The sequence below is a fragment of the Theropithecus gelada genome, chromosome 12 (genome assembly GCF_003255815.1).
Source record: "Theropithecus gelada isolate Dixy chromosome 12, Tgel_1.0, whole genome shotgun sequence".
Classification (NCBI taxonomy): domain Eukaryota; kingdom Metazoa; phylum Chordata; class Mammalia; order Primates; family Cercopithecidae; genus Theropithecus; species Theropithecus gelada.
This window is the reverse complement of record NC_037680.1, coordinates 96,280,484-96,299,718: the sequence shown is the minus strand read 5'-3', so window position 1 is coordinate 96,299,718 and position 19,235 is coordinate 96,280,484. Positions and strand designations below refer to the sequence as shown.

At 58.6% G+C, this 19,235-nt stretch overlaps 1 protein-coding gene across 3 annotated transcripts; it reads right to left on the bottom strand.

The window, feature by feature from the left end:
- Positions 1 to 3,107: 3,107 nt before the first annotated feature.
- On the bottom strand, positions 3,108 to 17,451 carry SLC4A3 (solute carrier family 4 member 3). Of its 3 annotated transcripts, none has more exons than XM_025405361.1 (23): positions 17,271 to 17,451; positions 16,973 to 17,056; positions 16,438 to 16,603; positions 15,587 to 15,864; positions 15,325 to 15,440; positions 14,674 to 14,954; positions 12,902 to 13,050; positions 12,576 to 12,756; positions 12,010 to 12,145; positions 11,561 to 11,744; positions 11,039 to 11,138; positions 10,418 to 10,602; positions 9,524 to 9,749; positions 9,126 to 9,344; positions 8,566 to 8,714; positions 8,170 to 8,364; positions 7,016 to 7,246; positions 6,565 to 6,654; positions 5,940 to 6,106; positions 5,075 to 5,328; positions 4,464 to 4,633; positions 4,105 to 4,278; positions 3,108 to 3,428 (listed from the first exon to the last, which is right to left on the bottom strand). In XM_025405361.1, exons 2-23 carry the CDS (start codon positions 17,021 to 17,023, stop codon positions 3,351 to 3,353), a joined length of 3,780 nt encoding a protein of 1,259 aa, XP_025261146.1. In that variant the 5' UTR covers positions 17,024 to 17,056; positions 17,271 to 17,451; the 3' UTR covers positions 3,108 to 3,350. The 3 variants fall into 3 exon arrangements, with proteins under 3 accessions (XP_025261146.1, XP_025261145.1, XP_025261147.1); XM_025405360.1 differs by having other exon boundaries at positions 16,973 to 17,116; positions 17,271 to 17,444; XM_025405362.1 differs by having other exon boundaries at positions 14,674 to 14,873; positions 16,973 to 17,116; positions 17,271 to 17,444.
- Positions 17,452 to 19,235: the final 1,784 nt, after the last annotated feature.

The following is a 19,235-nucleotide window of genomic DNA, read 5'->3' as shown; positions in this document are numbered from 1 at the left end:
ATGTCACGCAGGCTGCCAAATGGGACACATTATTGCCACGTTCTGTGCCCTAAAGGAGGGGCCCAGGGCAATCCCAGCAGATGGTCTATGAGCTCTGACAGCCAGACGCTGTCACAAGGGCATCAGATATCTTGAGTGAGCCGAATCCTCAGCATGAACAAGAAACTGACAGCCGCCCTCTTTGCCCAAAGTAAAAGAATGAGCTAGCACTCCTCAGGGCCTGAAGTGGGCCTGAACTTGTCTGGGGATAATGAAAGCTTTAGGCAGCTGCCCAAGATGTGGCCATAACCCCACTCCGAAAGCAGTAAGGGGAGGGGGAAATGGCGACAGGCTGGATGTCCTTACTGAAGGGCTGGTGCACGTGCACGTTCCCAAAGCCACTTCCAGTCCAGAGCAGATGGCAGAGAGGCCGGATGTTCAAAAATACAATGGCTTTTGTCCCCTTTTTAGTAACTGTCCTGTCCTACCCCCCAGAGCTGGGCCATCAGGGCTGGCTGGGGCTCCCCTCCACTAACTCTCCTCTGCACCTTGAAGAGGGCCGGAATTGAGGGCCCCAGCACTCCAAGAAGGGAAGGTCAGAGGCCTGGTGAAGAGAAAGTCAGAGGAGGAAACACCAGGGCTACAAAGGGCTTCAGGACAAACTCTGAATGTCCCCAAATGACATGCTCTCTGACCAGCCAAGCCCCAGGCCAGGCCCATTGCCTTTCTATGGGTTTGCCGTGTGTCTGGTGTCCCCTGTGTCACACACCCAAGCTGGGTCTCTCTTTCCTCTCCTATCCCCCTGGGTCTGCATCCCTGGCAGCCATTTTGGTTGCCGCAGCGTCCTGGGTCTTCTCAATCCTCCATGGTCACCCTGAGTGTGTTGGGTGAGCTCAGAATGTTAGCTAACCCTGGCCTCCTGCCCTTCCTAAACGACGGCTGCCCTCCCTTGGTATGGATGTGGTCGTCTTTAAATGAGTAACGCTGCCAGGGTGACAAGCGGTTATCACTGGCTGTCATTGAAGCTTTTTCGCCTATTGCTCCGAGGCCTCAAGCCCCAGCTTTGCTGGAGTCCACCCTGACCCACCAGCCGAGACCAGGACTCATTCCCCGTGTCAGAAGGCCCCGCCCCTCTTCATTTCGCAGTGGAGGAACACCCACAGTTTGCAGCTATTTGCCAAGCAGAGATGACTGACACCATCTGTGTCCAGTGAGGAATCCAGCTTTCTAGACCCACACTGACATTTCCTTGCAGGGGCTGGAAAAAGTGCAGTTCCTTCCTGTGGGGTCTAGGAATCCCCGAGACCAAACAGGGGAACCTGACCGCATCCAGGCTGGCAAGGAGAAGCAGGACTCTGGGAAGGCACCAGGGTCCTCACGTGCAAAGCCTCTCCACCAAACTTGTCTGAGTGGCCCCTGCCATCTGTGTTTAGAATCTTCTCTGCACTGGTCCCTTCTAGGTTTTGCGTTTGACCTTGACTTCGTTCCTTGGCAAAGTTCTTTTGAAATTCCACCCAGCCTTGGCCAATCTAAAGGAAAAGGAATCTTGTCCTCATATACACCAGGGGAGAGGCTAAATGTAGTTAGAGGCCACATGGCACCAGAGACCCAGGGAGCCTAGGTGGACAGGAATAAAATGCTTACACCCGGACAATAATCCAGGGCATCTGGAGGGCTCTTCTTTTCCTTAGGAACACAACAAACAGCCTCACGGTGGCCTGTCCCTTCTCTCCTGACCAGTTTCGGGGCACCAGCTGTTGGCCTGAACCTGGGAGTGTATGATAACCGCACCTGACGGCAGGAACTTAAGCACAGCCTGAGAATGGCCCTGTGTGGCAGGCGCACCTGAATGTATGTTCCAAGCTTGGGAATCCAGGAGTCGCCAACCTGGAGAGTCCTTCCTTGTCTACAAGAAACATCTGAGCCCCCGGGCTGTGGAACACAGCCATAAAGGTAAAGGTCCAGGCCCAAGTCTGGGTTGAATGAAGATCCCCAGGTGGAGGTTGTTAGGGGGAAGGTGCTAAGTGGAAATGCTACAGAAACTGCTTTTTGCAAGCGGTTGTGGTTCCTCCTGCCCCCGCTCACCACCGCTGGACTCTCTCCCCTGTATGTAAGACCCAGTAAAACCCCATGTCTCGTTTGCTAGTCTGGGTCTCTTTTCCCACCTCTTGAGCCTGGTGCCTTCGCCACTGGAGTTGATAGGAGTTCAGCACATCGGGAAGCAAAATTGGAAAAAGAGAAGAAAGCAGCAGCACCAGCTCCGGAGGAAATTGCTAGGGGCTGAGGGATCCCCGGCCTCAGAAGCTCTGAGCTGCCCAGAGCTGCAGACCACGGAACGTGCCTGTCCGGGCTGGTCTCCTCGGGAGGAACTAGATGCGCTTGAATGGGCTCTCTGAGCTCCGCGGATCCACCAGGTGGCAGTGCTGCTATTCCTCAGCCGGGACAGAGCCTGCAGCACGCGAGAGTAGCCACCAGAGGGCAACGGGGGACGATGCGCTCCTTCAGGCTGGGGGTTGCCTAGCAACTATGACGCAATGGGCTCCTGCTCCCCTCAAGTCTCCCAGGTTATTTCTGGCAAAACTGAGACTGTTGCACAAGGAGTAGCCTCAGGAATCCCAGAACTGCCTCTCTAAAACAGTAGAATCTAAAATGGTCCAGGGTCCCCAAATCCGGCACCACCCTGGCGTCTAGGGGATTGGGCTGCTATCTCTGTTCCTCCGAAGGCCAGAGATCAAGAAAAGAAGAGAGACATTTTCCATTCCTTCTGTGGCCCCGCAGCCTCTGATTTCCCCAGTGGCTACACTGGAGCAACTTTCTCCCTCTCCCCTCCCCGGTTCTCCCTCTTGCTAAGCACGAGCTGGATTCATGGGCATGTGACCTTGAGCAGACCTTGAGTGCCCCCACCCCCACTGCCCGCTCCTCGGTCGCACTTGAGGGGGCCTGGGGGGTGATGATAAGGCCCAGCTCTGGCCTTCTGCAGTCTTGATTCTCTCTTTTTCTCCCAAGGACTCTGTCCTTGACTCAAACCTCTCCCTGGTTTTGATGACCCTGAAAATAGAATTCTTCCAATTCCAAATGGATAAGTATGACCTGAGAAACCAAAGATGGAACCAAGAAAGTGAGGCAGACACGAGACAAGGAGTGTGGTTATAATGAGCTCAAAGCCTGTGCCGGTCTGGTCTGTGAAAGGTGAGGCGAGGTCAACGCCCCGGGCAGAAGTCATGGGGGCCACTCTAGCCATGGCATCAGGAGTGGTTCCAGGCACATCTCTGGGTCCTGAGGAGCCCCCCGGCCCAGGGCTGGGCTCTACCTGAGGCCCAGATGTCAATCCCTAAGGTCTTGGGGTCTCTGAGGGACACTGTCTTCAAGGGTCACACTGGCATGTGCAGCTCATTGTACTCATCCTGGCCATCCTCATCGAAGTTTGGTTCAGCATCTTCCGAGTCCAGCTGCAGAGGGAACAGAAGGTTGGGGAAGGCAGGGAAGCATGCTCATCCCCTCCCATTTTTCAGCTCCTCCAACCTGCAGTCCTCCCTGCTCCCTGACCTTTCCTGAGCCTCTCTGCAAGTACCATGACCCTGGATGGCAGCATTGCCCTTGGCCAAAGCCTTCAGGTCACCTCCCAGATCAGATACCAGGCCCCTCCTGGTGATAATAATAATGATTATTATTATGAAGCTCTTTCCTGAGGCCACTTCTAGTTGCTGTGGTACCTTTGTACACCATGTTTGAGTATGGATGAATTGCAAAAAGATGTCTTTTCCTCTAGTTGACAAAAACAGGGCTCAGGGTGAACGCCAGTGCCACATCAACCCTGTAGCCTCTCAGCTGGGTGTTTCTGGTCAGGCACCACCTGCACAGCTGTGTGCAGCAGCCCCGTGCCTACTCCCGTACAAAACCACCATCCGGAGGCCTTTACCTGGACTAGCACTTGACCCTCCCAACAGTCCTATAAGGTAGGATCTATGATTACCCCTATAATACAGGTGAAAATAAGATTTCGGAAGGTGAGATAACTTGCAACACAAGTTTCACAACTAACACAACTAGTGGGTGGCCAAACAGAGATTGGAACCCAGTGCCCATTTGCCCTCATACTGTTTCCCCAAACCACCACCCCCTTACCGCCTGCAGCTCCCTGTCCTGGAAGAGCCGGGGCAGAAGGCAATGCCTCAGAGGCACCGTGAGCAGCAGCAGGAAGGGAAAGGCGAGTGAGGCCGCCGTGGACTTGACCACCCAGAGCAGTGCGATGCAGCCCAGCTGGATGCAGGTGAACAGGTGCATCCGCCACGTCTTCACCTGAGGGAGCAGCCGGTGGGCCTCAGTGCACAGCATCCCGGCCTGCTCCCACCCATATCATGGGGAATTTGGCTCCCAGGTCCCACTTTCTCCTTCATATTCATCCCGTCCATCGATGCTCCCAGATCCCTCTGGATCCCCTTCCTATCACCCCACTGCCCCACCCTCATGCTTCCTGGCCCTACCTTGGTCACATAGGGCTGCTCAGGATGGTGCTTTGCTGGCATGAGGATGAGCAACAGACGCTGGGACAGCTGGATACCAGACAGGGACGTGACCCCCATGTACAGGAAGATCCCAAAGAGCACAGCCAATGGGATCCGACGCAGCACAGCCCCCATGACGATGGACAAGCCTGGAGGAGGTGACACAGACCCGCCTGACTCTCAGACAGCCCCGGGAGGATGGACAGGCCTGGAAGAGGTGACACGGATCTGCCTGACCCCTCAGACAGCCCCCGGGAGGATGGACAGGCCTGAAGGAGGTGACACAGACCCGCCTGACCCCTCAGACAGCCCCCAGAAAGAAGGACAGGCCTGGTGGGGAGGCAACATGGACCCACTGGACCAATCAGCTTGGCTTTATCACCATGAACAAGAGAAGAGGGGGCAGGACAGAGAGCCAGGAAAGGACTCCGGGAGGAAGCGGCTAGGGGAGTATTGGGAAGCAGGTTTGGGAGTCAGATCAAGGGCAACACACAGCACACTGGGCGATTCAGAGTCAAGCCTGGGATAGACAGGATGTAAGGCCATGGGGCCCAAGGAAGGGGGTGTGCAGGGTGGAGGCAGGCTCTCACCCACGAGGCTGGCGATGAGCACACCAGTGACCCGCTGCTCCCGCACCTCCTGGATCTGGGGCTTGTCACCAGGCGCGATGGCAGTACGCATCACTGTCAACGCATTGACATGGGTGACAGAGCGGACCGTGGCAGCTGTGAGCCAGGGCAACCCAAACAGCCCACAAAGCCCCCCAAGGGAGCCAATGAGGAGCAGGTCCAGGTGGAAACCAGAGCCCTTGAGCAGCCTCCGCGCCTTCTGGCTGACAATAAGCCTGCAGGGAGAAGGTGGGAAGGGGGGTGTGGCTGGCCTGGCAGGGGCAGGGGACAGAGACAGGCATACACAGAGACGAGATGGTAGGGGGAGGACGTGCAGACTACAGTTCTCCCCAGGACTGCCAGCTGCTTCTTTCAAGTTCCCAAATTGAAGTTCTCACATTGAAGCAAATGTGAGCCAAATTCTCACACTGTGAATATTTAAAACACCACAAAAGCCAGATGCCAGATCTTACCACGTTATTGTGGTTTAACCAAAATTAGATACATGTGAGCATCCCTGGGTGCAAGCTTAGACTGCTAGAGTGTTCTGAGCACTGTCAAGTGCCACCCTGCAAAGAGTGGTGGCAACAGATAGATGTCACATCAAATCATCACGGGGAAACCATGCCCCTGCCCCGGATGCCACTGCTCTCTGCTCCTCCCCCACCTCCTCCTCACCCCTGCCAGCTTCTCCACATACACTCTCTTCCTCAAGGCTTGCCACCAGCTCCCACCCTCCCGGCACCCTGATACTGATAATGATGTCCCCGCCATAACCCTGAAACCAAGCCAAGGAGCCAAGGAGCCTGGCCTCGTCCCTCCCACCTCCTCCTCCCATCTCTCTCACGCCGTGATCTGTGTCTCCATGAAGATCAGGATGAGGACGAGGAGGGCGGGGACAGCGGCTGCCACCATCATCCAGGGCGGGAAAGGACGGGCACTGCCCAGGGGTGGGATGAACCATGAGCGCTTATCAGGAGAGGTCACTGAGAGCCCTGTGGGCACAGTCAGCTTCTACATGGCAGGAAAACAGGGTTCAGGGCCACAGCCTCCCCATGCTGGGAAGCCCACCAGGCTGCGTCCCCAATACCAGGACTTCAGGGAGTTGGGGTGTGAACAGGTTAGGGGGAAATTAGTTTTGCATCCTCCAAAACTCACTGTCCTTCCAAGGATCCAATAGAGGGCAGGCAAGTGAAGCGCCTCCTCCCTACGCCCCAGAGCTTCAGGGGACCTGTGTGGGATACCTGTCACTCTGCTCCCAGCCCGACACCTGCTTCTCCTGGATTCTTCACTCAGGCTCCCTGGGGAAGGCCCTCAGCCAGAAGCCCCAGCCCCATCCCACAGGGCGGCCACTCCACTGGGAAAGCTGAGTTCAGGCCTGATCCCAACCCCAGGGCCCATGGAGGTGTGTCGTTGGCTCCCTTTCCTGGCCTTGGGGTGAGAGCAGCTGCCACAGGCTGGGGCTCCCTCACCTGCGTGTAGGTGTCTGTGATGGAGTAATCCACCAGGACCATCACCAGGATGGAGATAGGGATGCCAAAGTCCCCGATGATGCGGCGAGCCTTGAGAGGGGCCGGTCGGGGAAGGGAGCAAAAGGTGGAGGCAAGGTCAGCAGACTAACACGGGGCTTGCCATCTCTGGCCCTGCCTGGGTCCACGCTGGAGCCAGAAGACCTCCCACCTGCCTCTCAACCCCATAGGTGCCAGCGCAGCCTGGGAGGCTATTGTCTTGATTAGACTTCTCTGAGCAAAGGGCAAGATGACACCCAGGGAAGAGGCTTCCGAAGGGGTAGGGGCTGCCTGGGCTGGGTTTTGGTCCACAGGCTGATCGGGGAAGGGGTGCAGCCTCTCTGGGGAGCTGAGCCTAGCAGTAAAAGCAGGAATTGTGGGACTCTTGGGGACTCCACACCCAGCAGCCATGCACCTTGCCCCCCAGGAAGCGGCTGTTCCTGAACTTGCGCAGGAAGAAGGCGATGAAGAAGGTCCCGAGCATGAGGATGAGTGACAGCAGTGCTGTATTGGGCTGGTTCCTCGGGCTGGGTGGGCCCTCGGTGGGGGGCAGGGCACTGCCATTTGGCTCCAGACCAGCATCCAGGGACCCCTCCAGGGCCCCCTCAGGGGGGTAGAATGGCAGCAGTGGGTGCTCTGTGAACACCTGTGTGTGGATAACAAGGACACCTTGTCACTCACCTGGCAGGTGACCTGATTTCATCGTCATCAGCATACCTGTGAGAGAGAGGGTGTCCCCTCAATAGCTGGTCAGACAACAGTAATACACGGACATCCAGCTGCACCACACACACACACATAACACACACAAAAAACACAACATACCACATCCACACCACACACACAATATACACACACAAACACACACACAACATGCACACACAGGCACACACACATGCACACACACACCACACACACAACATACCACACACCACACAAACACAACACACACAAAACACACCATACTCATACCACACACACACACACACACACACACAAACACACATAACACACATACAATACACATGACACATAACACAACACACACATAACACACACAAAAAACACAACATACCACATCCACACCACACACACTACACACACACAAACACACACACATGCACACACACACCACACACAACACACACAACACACACACATACCACATACCACACAAACACAACACACAACACACCATACTCACACCACACACACACACACACACACACACACACACACACACACTCCTCTACAAAAGACCTAAGGACAACCAGCCCCTTAGCACTGACAGCTCCCTCCCCATCACACACCTGTACAGATGAGTCCTTATTACTTACTTACTAAGCCTCCAACCAGGTGCCTGGAGTCGTGACCTGGCACCCACCCTCTGGGTCTGACTCCCTCCCCTTCAGTTCAGACCTAGCCTAGGATGTCCCTACAACCCCTCACTTCCAACACAGTCCCTCTCCTTGTCCCTCAGTTTTCTGTACCTCCCCCTCCCATGCTGTCCTCCCCAGGGCAACGTCCACCCCCATCTCTGCCACCCCTAAGACCTCTCTGGACCTCCACCTTGTAGAGCTTGTAGAAGGTCTCGTAGATGAAAATGAGTGAGATGAGGAAGGCAAAGATCTCCTGGGTGAAAGGCGAGATGTAGCGGACCAGGAAGCTGCCTTCGGCGGCCACTAGGGCAAGGACGAAGACCACCAGCCAGAGGCCAACCCACACCCGGCCAGTGAGGTACTCCAGGTCCTGGGCTCGGCAGAACTAGGTGGGGGTGGAAGCGGTCATTACCCACAGGTGGCCTGCCCTGGGTGTCAGTGCCCCCTGGAATAGGCAGTGGATGAACTCCGAGGAAGAGGGAGAATGCAGGGACCCATCCCCTAGGTAAGGAAGAGTGTGGGGCAGGATGTAGGTAAGGAAGAGTGTGGGGCAGGATGGATGGAGCAGGACAAGGCTCCACCTCACCTTGAAGAAGGCTTCCTCAAACACAAGCAGCGGCCCAGAGAAGCCAACCACGAGCAGGGGCTGAGCCCCCAGCAGAGAGAAGAGGACGCCGAGCACAGCGGTGGACACGATCAGCTCAGACACGCCCATCAGCCCCTCGGTCTTCTCTCCTGCGGCAGCACGGGCAGGATGGCCCTAGCCTGGCTCTGTCTATCTGCCCCCTTCCTCATCTAACTTGTCCTAAACTGGGGCCCCCAACAAAAGCAGAGCAGCCCCTTAGAACGACAGGCAGGGTCCATTCCATACCCCATTGCTCCCAGACCCTCCCCACTAGCCCCCAGTGGTGATCACTGGATCCCCCATCCCTTACACCTCTCCCACACCCTCTCACTTTATAGCCCCCCAAAGGTGATCTCTGGGATTCCCTGACCCAGTATCTCTATAAGGTGCTCACACCTTTGCTAGCACATCTAACCATTGGCCCCTAATGCAATCACACCCAGACCCAGAATCCTGCAAGTGAGACTAGGACCAATAGTGACTAGAGGAGCCCCTCAATTCCCCAAGCCCCAGTCCCTTACCCAGCAGCCCCCCGAAGGTGATAGCAGGGCTGAGGGCTGCGAAGTAGATGAAGAGCACAGCGGCCACACACTGGGAGTGCAGCGCATCTCGCAGGTCACTGGGGTAGTGCGGGTACCGGCGCCTCACATCCCGCACAAGCCCCCCAAATACCGAGCCCGTCCGCAGCAAGGGGTCATCTTCAGGGGTCGCCTCGGAGCCCCCCAACTCCAGAGACAGTTCTGGGGGGACAAGGGGCTGCTGGGGCACAGACCACTCCCTCTGGCTTGGAGGCCCCAGGCTGTCGGGATCAGGGATGCAAAGGACTCCAGGAGTCAGGACGGGGCTGGGGTCACAGCCTTAGGGCCCTGGGATGGGGGAGTGTGTATTGGGGGCACTCAGCCCCCCTCAAGGGTCTGACCTTTCCCAGGGGCCGTGTAGCCACCCCGTGTGGTCATCTCAACTTTGGTCTGTTCACGCTCCCGCCGCTTCCTAAGCAGCTCTCGCTGGAAGGCAGCCACGGAGCGTAGCAGGTCGCGGCCCTCCACCTCGGACGGGGGGATCACAATGCTGCCATCCAAGAACTCGCTGATGGCGCTCAGGAGGTCTTGCCGGTCGTCTGCCTGGTAGGCAGCCTCATGAAACAGCTGGGGGCAATGAGAAGGCCAGGACCCTCAGGGACGGCCAAGGGAGCCTCCAGGAGGGAGACTTGAGGCAGGTGTTGGGTCACTGAGCTACAGGCACGGTGGACATTCCGCCATAGATACTGGGCCAGTCCAACAGTGTTGGCTGTTGGAACACTGACACCCATCCCAGCAGGCCAGCAAGCCACTGCCCCAAAGCCCCAGGTGCCCTCCATTCCCCCAGGAGATGCCAGACTTCCACATGCAGCACCTAAAGGGACAATGCCTGGCAGAGGAGAGGCTTCCAGAGCCATTCCAACTGGATCAGCCACACCTTACAGGCCGATAAATATTGTGAACATTGCCCCTGGCTAAAGGACCCTCCTATCTAATCCCAGGAGAAGCCACAGCAAAGACCAGCACATCCAGCCCTCCTGATCAAGTCTCACGTCACATCCAAAGCTCTGGGGTCTGGGCTTTTCCCCGTATGTCACCAGCCCCTTACACAGCCACAGCTCAGGGCTCTCTCTTCTCCCCTGGGCCAACAGCTCCCCCCACCACTCTCCAGGGCATGGCCTCCACCCAGGGGCCTCTAGCACCCTTGCCTCTATGGACACCACTGTAGACAATGAGAGGGACAGGGGTAAGCAGGGCCTAGGAGAAGGGGCCTTGAGAGCCAGCATGCACCCAACCTTGTCAGACATAAGGGTGGCAATGGAGCGCCCAAGCTCGTGATAGTCAGTGCTGGTGTGGCTGGGCCCCAGCATCACGAAGAGGAAGCGGACTGGGACAGGGACCTCAAGCACAGACTCCAGGAGTACAGCCTCATTCAGCCGCACAAAGGCTGCTGCAGGCTGCTCCAAGAAAGGCACACAACCTAGGGGAAGAGGAAAGCACAGGGCACTGGGCAAAGGGGAGCAGTCAAGGCAGGCCCTGGGGCAGCTATCTAGGGCTATCATGGACAGTTGAGCAGGTTGTAAACTGCACAAAGAAACCCCAGTCTAAAGGGGCACTATTCACTTGTGTGTCTATACATTGATTACAATTCACCAACAGATGGAAACTCAGGGTATTAAAGAAGGGTTGCTTTTTTTTCTAATTCCAAGTCCAAGATAGCAGAAAACTGGACAGGAAGCAGGCAGGGGACTATGAAAGGGCTGGGCTAAGACAGGTTGTGAGGAAGAGCAGGGGCCAGGTGGGAGCCTGGAGGGAGATGGAAGAGGCGGCCTCCAGGCCAGAGCTCAGACAAGCAGGCCCCCAGGAGAGGCACACACACGCTGCAGACCCTGCCCGCAGCACCCGGCCCTCCTCACCCACAAGCACAACGGTGGCCTCAGCATCTTCAGGGATCTTCTCCAGCAGCTTCAGGCTTTTCCCCCGGTGACCGTCTCCCCCAGGCATGTGGAGGGGCTTCTGAGGACGCAGAACTGGAATAGGGCTGGGACCCAGACCGGAGGCCGTGGCAGGCCCTCCCAGCCCTGGCTCCAGCCCTGGCTCTGAGACCTGCTTCTCTCTCCCAGAATGGGCAGGTACTGCACTGTGGCCCCACACTGGGAGCCACCAGCTGGGATGTGAACCCTACCTCGACGCCCCCTACTACCACCTCAGCCTTATCTTGTTTAAACAGCTCCTGTGGGTCTGCCACATCATCACACTCAAAGCTCCTGCGTCTCAGGGCAGGGACCCCTCATACGGGTCTCCACTAGGTCCCCCAATGCCCAGCCTGATGCCAGTAACCCAACCTTCCCAACCCGCTCAGTGAAGTCATTGATGACCTCAACTGAAACTGGACACCCTCTCAGTCCCCTGGCCCAAGCTAGAGCAAGGGCACTGACCTCCTTGGCGTCAGGGTCATGTGGCCAGAGTGGGGCTGGCTCCCCCAGGTCATCAGCCATGGTAGGCACCGCCCCATCAGGACCATGGCTGGGGGTTGGGTGATGATTCCCCAGAACCGAGTTCATGCTGGAGCTCGATGGGTTTCGGGGAAAGAAGCCACTGTCCTTGTCATCGTTGGGATGGCTGGAAGGGGCAGGGTGAGGCAGGTGAGGAGGAGAGGCTCATGGTAGACTGAGGTCATGAGGTGAGTAGTGGAGGGTCAGGGCCTCCATCCCTCTGCCTCAGTGTAAGAAGAAACTTTCTAATGATTGAAAGTGTCAAAAGATAGAAATGAGCTCTCTGTCACTTGTGGTATTCAAGCAGAGGCTGGAAGCCACTCAGAAGAGGCTGTGCTCCTGGAACGGCAGCTGAGCTGGACAGGCCCCTCCCAGGCACCCAACCCCGGCACCTGTGTTTCAGTAGCAGGGTACGTAGGACACTGGCCCTGTCCTCCGGCCGGATCTGGTCAGACACAATCATGGTCTCCACCACGAGGTGTGCAATGCCTGGCAGGGTGGTTTGCTCCAAGTCCAGGAGGGCAGCTCCTAGGGGGACAGTCAGGCACAGAGAGGGCACACAGTCCCATCAGACAGGAGAAATCTCCTCCCACTCTGCCTCGCCCCCCAAAAGCATGGGAATGTGCTGGAAGGGCAAAGCGCCCAATGTACCAGGCGGATACACAGCTCCATATTGCCACAGGCCAGCCACAGAGGGGCTGTGAAAATGGAGCATGGGAACGAGGGCACGGCCCCTCCCCACAAGGAAGGGGAAACCATTTGTTGACTGACTACTTGCACCAGATACAGCCCTGCCCCTCGGGGCTCACGGGCTGCCCAAGCAAATGGACCCCATAGTCCCAGGTGGCGGCGGGATCTTGCCTGTGCCCAGGACTCCAGGGAGTGTCCCTGGGAGCTGAGCAGCCTGGCACAGACTGAAGAGGGCATGCAGCCTCAGGTCAGGCCTGGGAGTCCCTACCATGGGCGATGGTCCTCCTGAGCTCCAGAAGGCTACGGAAGGAGAGCGAGGCAACGTGGGGCTTCCCCCAGCGCTCTGTCTCCTCCTCCACATCCTCCTCAAACTTGATCCAGCGGGCCGTCTCCCGCCAGTGGGGCTCCTGGCTGCGGTCCAGCATCAGCTCGTTCAGCTCCACGAACACCTGGGGGACGCGCCACAGGTGAGGGCCTGGGGACCAATAGGTGCGGGGAACACGGCAACGGGGCAAGGCAGGGGGGCAAGGAGAGGAGGGCTCCAGGGCCGAGGGACATGAGGAAGCCACAGGCCCACCCACTCAGCATTCTGACCTCATGAGGCCTCCGGTCCAGCTTTTTCTTCTTCTTCTTCCTGCGAAGGATGGGGGCCAGGCCACTGGGACTGCCCCTCCCGCCCTGTGTCCGGGATGGCTTTTTCACTAAGTGTCGCCGCACACCAGGGTTGTCCTCCAGTCGGTGACCTGCAGAGAAGATGGGCTTAGGGGTCCCACAGGTCCAGCTGGGGGCCTCGGGGTCACGGCCCAGCTCCTTCTGCCCAATCCATCTACTTAGTGAGCTCTATAGTCACCTACAGGCCATGCCGAAGGGAACCAGATAATCCCATGTGGCCATTTCATTGATAAGAAGACTGAAGCTCAGAAAGAGGGAAGACCTTCCCATGGTCACCTGGGACCACCGGCCAAGGTGCAATCCAAAGGTAGACCCAGCTCAGTCCACAGCCCCAGCCAGACCCTCCAGCCCCTGCCATGGCCACTGCCCCTCCCTCTCTGTCTGGGTCCCATGACTGGCACTGAGTCAGAGTCCCGGGGCACTGAGCCCCCAACACTTCCCATGCACCCTCTCTCTCTCTCAACACCCATGTCCCCTCCCCGAAGGTACACAGCCCAGCAGACTCAGGCACGGCTTCGCTCCCTTCCTCCTGCCTGCCCTACCCAGGCCAGCAGCAGTCAGGGAAAGGCCAGCAGCCCCGTTACTCACAAGTTGGTGGCCGTGCCATGGGACCCAGCTGGCCCCTGACGGACTCCCACAGGCCACCATCCTCAAAGTCCAGCACAAACATCTCTAAGTCTTCTGAGGCCAGTGAGTCTCGAGGACTGGGGCCTGGATCCCTCCCAAAGCCCTGGCTATTGGAGTACCCAGACCCAGGGCTCAGTGCCCCATTGGGCTCAGGGTCCTCCTCCAGTGGGCTTGTCATTCTCCTGGTGGCCAAAACCTCGGCCCCCGCTCCCTGCCAGACCCCTTGGCTCTCCTACAAGGTGGCAGCCTGGACGGCGTGGCTTCTGTCCAACCAGAGCTGAAGGTGGCACAGCCTCCCGACCCCAACTCCCCACGTCCACAAGCCTACTCCTGGCGGCATCCAGCCCCCACCCTGGGTCTGTAAACACGCCCTTCCCCCGCCCCATCCCGCTGCTACTGCTGCCATCGGATTGTTCCCGTCCCTGTCCTCAGGCCCTGGCAACTTTCCATGACGTATTGAGCTTAAAGCCCTACCCTTCCCCCCACCCCGCCCACACACTGTGGCTCCGAGGAGGAGGAGGGATCAGTGATGCCCCTGGCCTGGGCACAGAGCCCCATGGGTGATGACAGGTGGCACAGAAACCAGGGCACTGATAAGATGGAAGGAATGTGCCGAGATCACAGCCAGGCCCAGCCAAGGGTAGTGGGATGGGAGTGAGGGGTCCTGCCACAGGGAGAGGCAGGGGTCCACAGCAATGGCTCAGACTCAGGGCCTGGGTTTGGAGGGGATCAAAGAGCTAGGAGACAAAGAGTTCACCCTGAGAAGAGGGGCCTTGGGGAGGGATACAATGATGTGAAAAAGAGAGCTGCCTTTTTCTAGGGGTGACTCAGAGGACAGAATCAGGACTGAGGTGTGAAGTGTCAGGAAAGGAAATCTCAGCTCTGGCCATCAGAGAGGGTGGCTGGGTGAGGTAGTGAGCTCCCCATCACTGGCCACATCCCAGCAGACAAGGATTCAGAGAGGACTCAGCCCTGAGTGGAGGACAGCTCAGAGCCTCTCCAAGGTCACTCGGAGGCCGGGAGTCCGTCGCAGTGGACCATGGGGGCTGCCACAAGGTCTCACTCACTCTTCATGTCGTCCAGGTCTGCAGAACCCAGCATCTGGGCCTCCGCCTCATCTGTGGGCACCTGCTGCTCTGGACCACCCGGGTTGCCCAGGGCACTGCCTGGGCACAGTCGCTCCCGCAGGTCATAACTGGCCGATGGGCTCCAGGGCCGGCTTTTCTCCCCAGCGATTCGGGAGGCCCGGGCCCGGGGGCTGGGGGAGCTGGGGAGGCAACACAGCAGCCTTGGACTTGACAGGGCCAGGTCGGTGGTTCCGTCACCGTCCCTCAGCTCAGAGCAGGGCCTGGAGTAGACCCTGAGCATGAGACCCAGGCCCCTCCTGGGCAGAAAGGATGCTAACCCGGGCCCCCCTTCCCATCCCATGGCTCCCCCTTTCCTCCACCTTTCTCCTCATCCTCTCTACTCTGTCACTCTCTCCCGGGGAACTCCTAACCTCTTCACTCTGCTCTTCTTTTTTTCTCTCCCCTTGTTCTCTCATCCTTGTAAATCACGAGGACAGAGAAGGATCCCCAACCCCCTCCCATACCCTGCTTCTCTTCTCTCAGGGTCAGAGCTGGGGACACTCCCCAGGGTCAGGAAGGAGGTGACTGCCAGGAGCTCGGGACCCTGCGGCTCTGGGCTGGGCCCTGCTGAGTAGAGGCTGCAGCCAGTACCTGCTGGAGTGCTGGGGGCTCTTGTCAGTGCGTGGGACCACCGAGGGCAGGGGCTTGGTGACAGCAGCCCTCCCAGGGAGGCCTGGACTGTCATCCTCGTCACTTCCAATGGAGAACTGCAGACACAGAATGTGCCCTGGGGCCCTGCCCCAACCCACCATGCAGCCCCCAACCCTACCCAGCCTCACACAAGCCCCAACATGGGCTCCTCCCCTCCTCTCTGCACCCCTGACCTGCCACCCCTCCAAAGGGAAGCCCCTACCTTTGCCTTCTGTGGGGTCCCTGAGGGTGGGGGCTCCACAGGTTCTGCCTCAGATTCTCCTTCCTCTTCCTCCTCTTCCTCCTCTTCCTCATCCACTCCAGCTCCCCCCTCCTCCTGGATGGGAGGGGTCCCCTCGGAGGGGGGAGCAGAGGTTTTCTCCTTCTTCCTCTTTCTCCTGGTGTGCCGGGCAGAGGTGGGGGGCAGCCGCCGCAGCTTGTGGGGTGGAGGCAGGCGCGCTGAGAGCGGGTGGTGGGTGTGGTGGGATGTGTGCCGGTGAACTGGGGGTGCAGGAGATCCAGTTGAGGCCCCCAGAGCAGAAACGGGGGCCCTCCCCACCCGAGGGCACACACCTTCCAGCTCAAGGCCGCAAACAGGGGAACCCTAGTCCTTCCTCCAGGGCCATGACCCCCCAACACCTGTGTCCACGTGCCTGTCATTGATGAGGTCTGGTGGAGTGGGAGGAGAGGGCTGATCGACAGGGAAGGTCATGAAGGGGGCTGGGAGGGGAGACGTGATACAGCAAGGAGGGGAAAGGCGGAGTTGGAGGAGTCGAGGTGGGACGAGGAGAGAGTGAGTGGGGCTGAAGGGGAAGAGGAAGGTCACCGTGGAAGGGCCCAGGCCCGACTCCCTAGATCTCCCCTGGTCTGGGGCCCACCTCCCCTGGCAGGCGGATAGGCGATGGGTGGGGGAGGCAGGATGACTGAACACGGCATGTGGCCCAGCACAGAGTCCAGCACAGTGTCCGGCACAGGATGGCACTGGGTGACCAAGCCGGAGGTGAGCGCGGTGATGGTGGCGATGAAGGTGATGGTGGCGAGGGCGGCCGCACTAGGGGTCCCCAGGCTACCCACACTCAAAGTCCCGCTCGCTGTAGCTGCGGCTGGGCTTCTCAGGGTCCCAGGCCGGGGGCTTGCTGATGAGGTCCCCAAACCTGCTCACAGCCAAGGTCTTCCCCAAGTCATCGTCCTCCTCCTCCACGTCTGGACTTAGAGGGGGCTCCTCCAAGGGCACCCGAACCTGCAGGCCCAGACAGCCTCTGCTAAGGACCCCTGACCCATGAAGGCCCCACACCCACCCCAACTCCAAGCCCTAGTTGGGGGACCTCAGCAGGCTCTCGCACCATCGGGCCCCCTCCCCTTGCTCCCAGACCTGTGTCAGCATCCCAGAAACCACCCTCTCTGGGCTCCCAGAGCTTGTAAAGAGAGAGGGCTACCGATCCGGAAAATACCAAAAGCCCCCCTCTTTCTTCATAACCCCCAGCCCAGCTCATCCCTGGATCTGGGGGTGGGGTGGGTCCCTGGGTCTGCCAGAAGACGCCTCAGCCCACCCTAAGGCCCCTCCCCTCTCCTCCCCCATCTCTCCCCCGCCCCCGCGCACGCCGGTCACCTGGGGTAGGGGGGAGGCGCCCCCGGGCGGCGGGATCACTCCGTTGGCCATGGCCGGGTAGGCGGCTGGGGATGCTCTCACTCACTAAGGGACCCGAGCCCCGGGTGAGAAGGAGGGGCCACTGAGGGGGCCTAGCGGGGAGCCCTGGGGGAGGAGGGCGGGGTCAGGTTCCTTGCGTTGGCGCCCCCCACCCGGGAGCCGGATCCACGCTCCCGGCCCAAGCGCCCCTCCGAGGCCCAGCCACGCCCGGGACAGCCCGGGTCCCCCGCCCTGCCCGGCGCGCTCCGCCCCGCGGTACCTCGGGGCTCCGGAGCCTGCGAGGCCCAGGCGGGCCGCCGCGCCCCATGTCCCCCGCGCTCGCTCTGGAGCGCAGCCGCGACTCGCGTCCGGCCCCTCGCAACGCAGAGCCGGGCTGGCCGGGCGGACGCAGGCGCCGGAGCCCGCAGCCCGCGGCTCCACCTCCTCGCGCTCCACTCCGCACCTCCACCGCCGCCGCCGCCGCTGGGCCGCACAATGGGAGCGGGCGGGCCGTGACTCACCCCGCCCCGGCCGGCGCGGCCCCCACGCGCGGGCCCCGCAGCACCCCACCTGCCCGCGCGCCCCTTCTCCAGGCGCCCCACGCATGGCTGGGGGCGGGGGCGCGGCCCGAAATTCCCACAATCCCCCAGATTCGCTCCCCCACCCTGCTTTTAACCTCCCCTCCCCTCCAGAGCCCAGGAAGCCACCCCCCTCCGCAGACACAGGCCCCTCCAGTCTTGGGAAAGGAGCTCACAGACCTCTGGAAGCACCCACCACCTCCCCTTTCAGTTCCACTACAGCCTTGCCCCTCAAAGTCCTGGCTTCTGTCGCCCGGCACCACCCAACGTTTGACCTTGACACAGTACCTCCCCCTCCTCCAGCCTCAGCTTCCCCAACTGTAGCAAGAAGGGCCTGCAACAGGGGTGTTCCAAAGTTCTCTCCACCTCTAAGATTTTATGGCTTCGTTTCCACATTTCCTCTCCCTTCTCCCCCCATCCCTGAGGTCACATCTCATTTTCCAAGGGCAAAAGGTCTTTCGAAGGAGCTTCTGGACCCCAATCGGCCCCTATCCTGAGATCAATGAAACTGGACTTCTACACAGTACCATGCCCATACAGCCCTGTGACCTTGGTACTTTACCCTGTCTGACCCCTGGCCTCATCTAGACCTCAGCTCAACCCAAGGAAAGATTTTCTGTGTGCATAGCCTTCCAAGGGGAAGGGAGCTAGGATCTGTTGGACGCCCACATTGTCTTGTGTGTGCTCACAGCCCTGTGCTAGCTAGGTAGGCCCTCTTCAGACTGACTGCCTTGTCTCAGGCATAATAATAAGAGGAGCTGTTATGATTCTCATTTGGTCGGCAGAGGACAGTGGAGACTCAGGGAGGCTCCTTACCTGCCATAATCACAGCTGGAAAGCAGGCTGCCGACCGGTTTGGGCATCATTATCCATGTATTGAAGGTGACTCTCCAAACCACAAACAAAAGTTTTAACTGAAAGAGATGTGCTGTCCTCCTAGGTCTCACAGGGTGAGTCCCAAGGTGGGAATTCCTAGGGTGGGAATCAGCTGTGCCTAGGCAGAGCATGTGAAGTGTGCCCCAAAACCCAGAATGGGAGGCCCAGCTGTTGGGGGTTGAATTGTATCCCCCAAAATTTATACGTTGAAGTGCTAACCCCTGGTACATGAGAGTGTGCCCTTATTTGGCAATAACATTCTTGCAGATGTTAAGATAAGGGTGAACTCCTCATCCATTATGACTGGTGTTCCTATGAAAAGGGGAAATTGGCCAGGGGCAGTGGCTCACACCTGTAATCCCAGTACTTTGGGAGACCGAGGCAGGTGGATCACCTGAGGTCAGGAGTTCGAGACCAGCCTGGCCAACATGGTGAAACCCCATCTCTACTAAAAATTAGCTGGTGTGGTGGTGCACGCCTGTAATCCCAGCTACTCGGGAGGCTGAGGCAGGAGAATTGCTTGAACCCAGGAAGCGGAGGTTGCAGTGAGCAGGGATCGTGCCAGTGCACTCCAGCCTGGGTGTCAGAGCAAGATTACATCTAAAAAATATATCTATATTATATATGTCATATATTACATATAATATGTCATATATTACATATATTATATATTACATATATAATATGGGTTTCTAAAGGCTCTTCAAGGGAAGATTTTGCTCCATCATCTCAGAGGGGTGGAGGAGAGAGGAAGGTCTGTAAGGGTAGAGAATGAAGCTGCAGACTCTGGG

Bases quoted from the DNA above. Each gene is read 5' to 3' on its own strand.
- SLC4A3 (XM_025405361.1), bottom strand. From the start codon at position 17,023: ATGGCCAACGGAGTGATCCCGCCGCCCGGGGGCGCCTCCCCCCTACCC. The intron at 4,634-5,074 runs GTGAGAGCCTGC...CACCTCCTCCAG, and splicing joins GCTCATCGCCAGCCTCGTGG to GCTTGTCCATCGTCATGGGG. The intron at 4,279-4,463 runs GTAGGGCCAGGA...CTGCTCCCTCAG, and splicing joins AGCAGCCCTATGTGACCAAG to GTGAAGACGTGGCGGATGCA.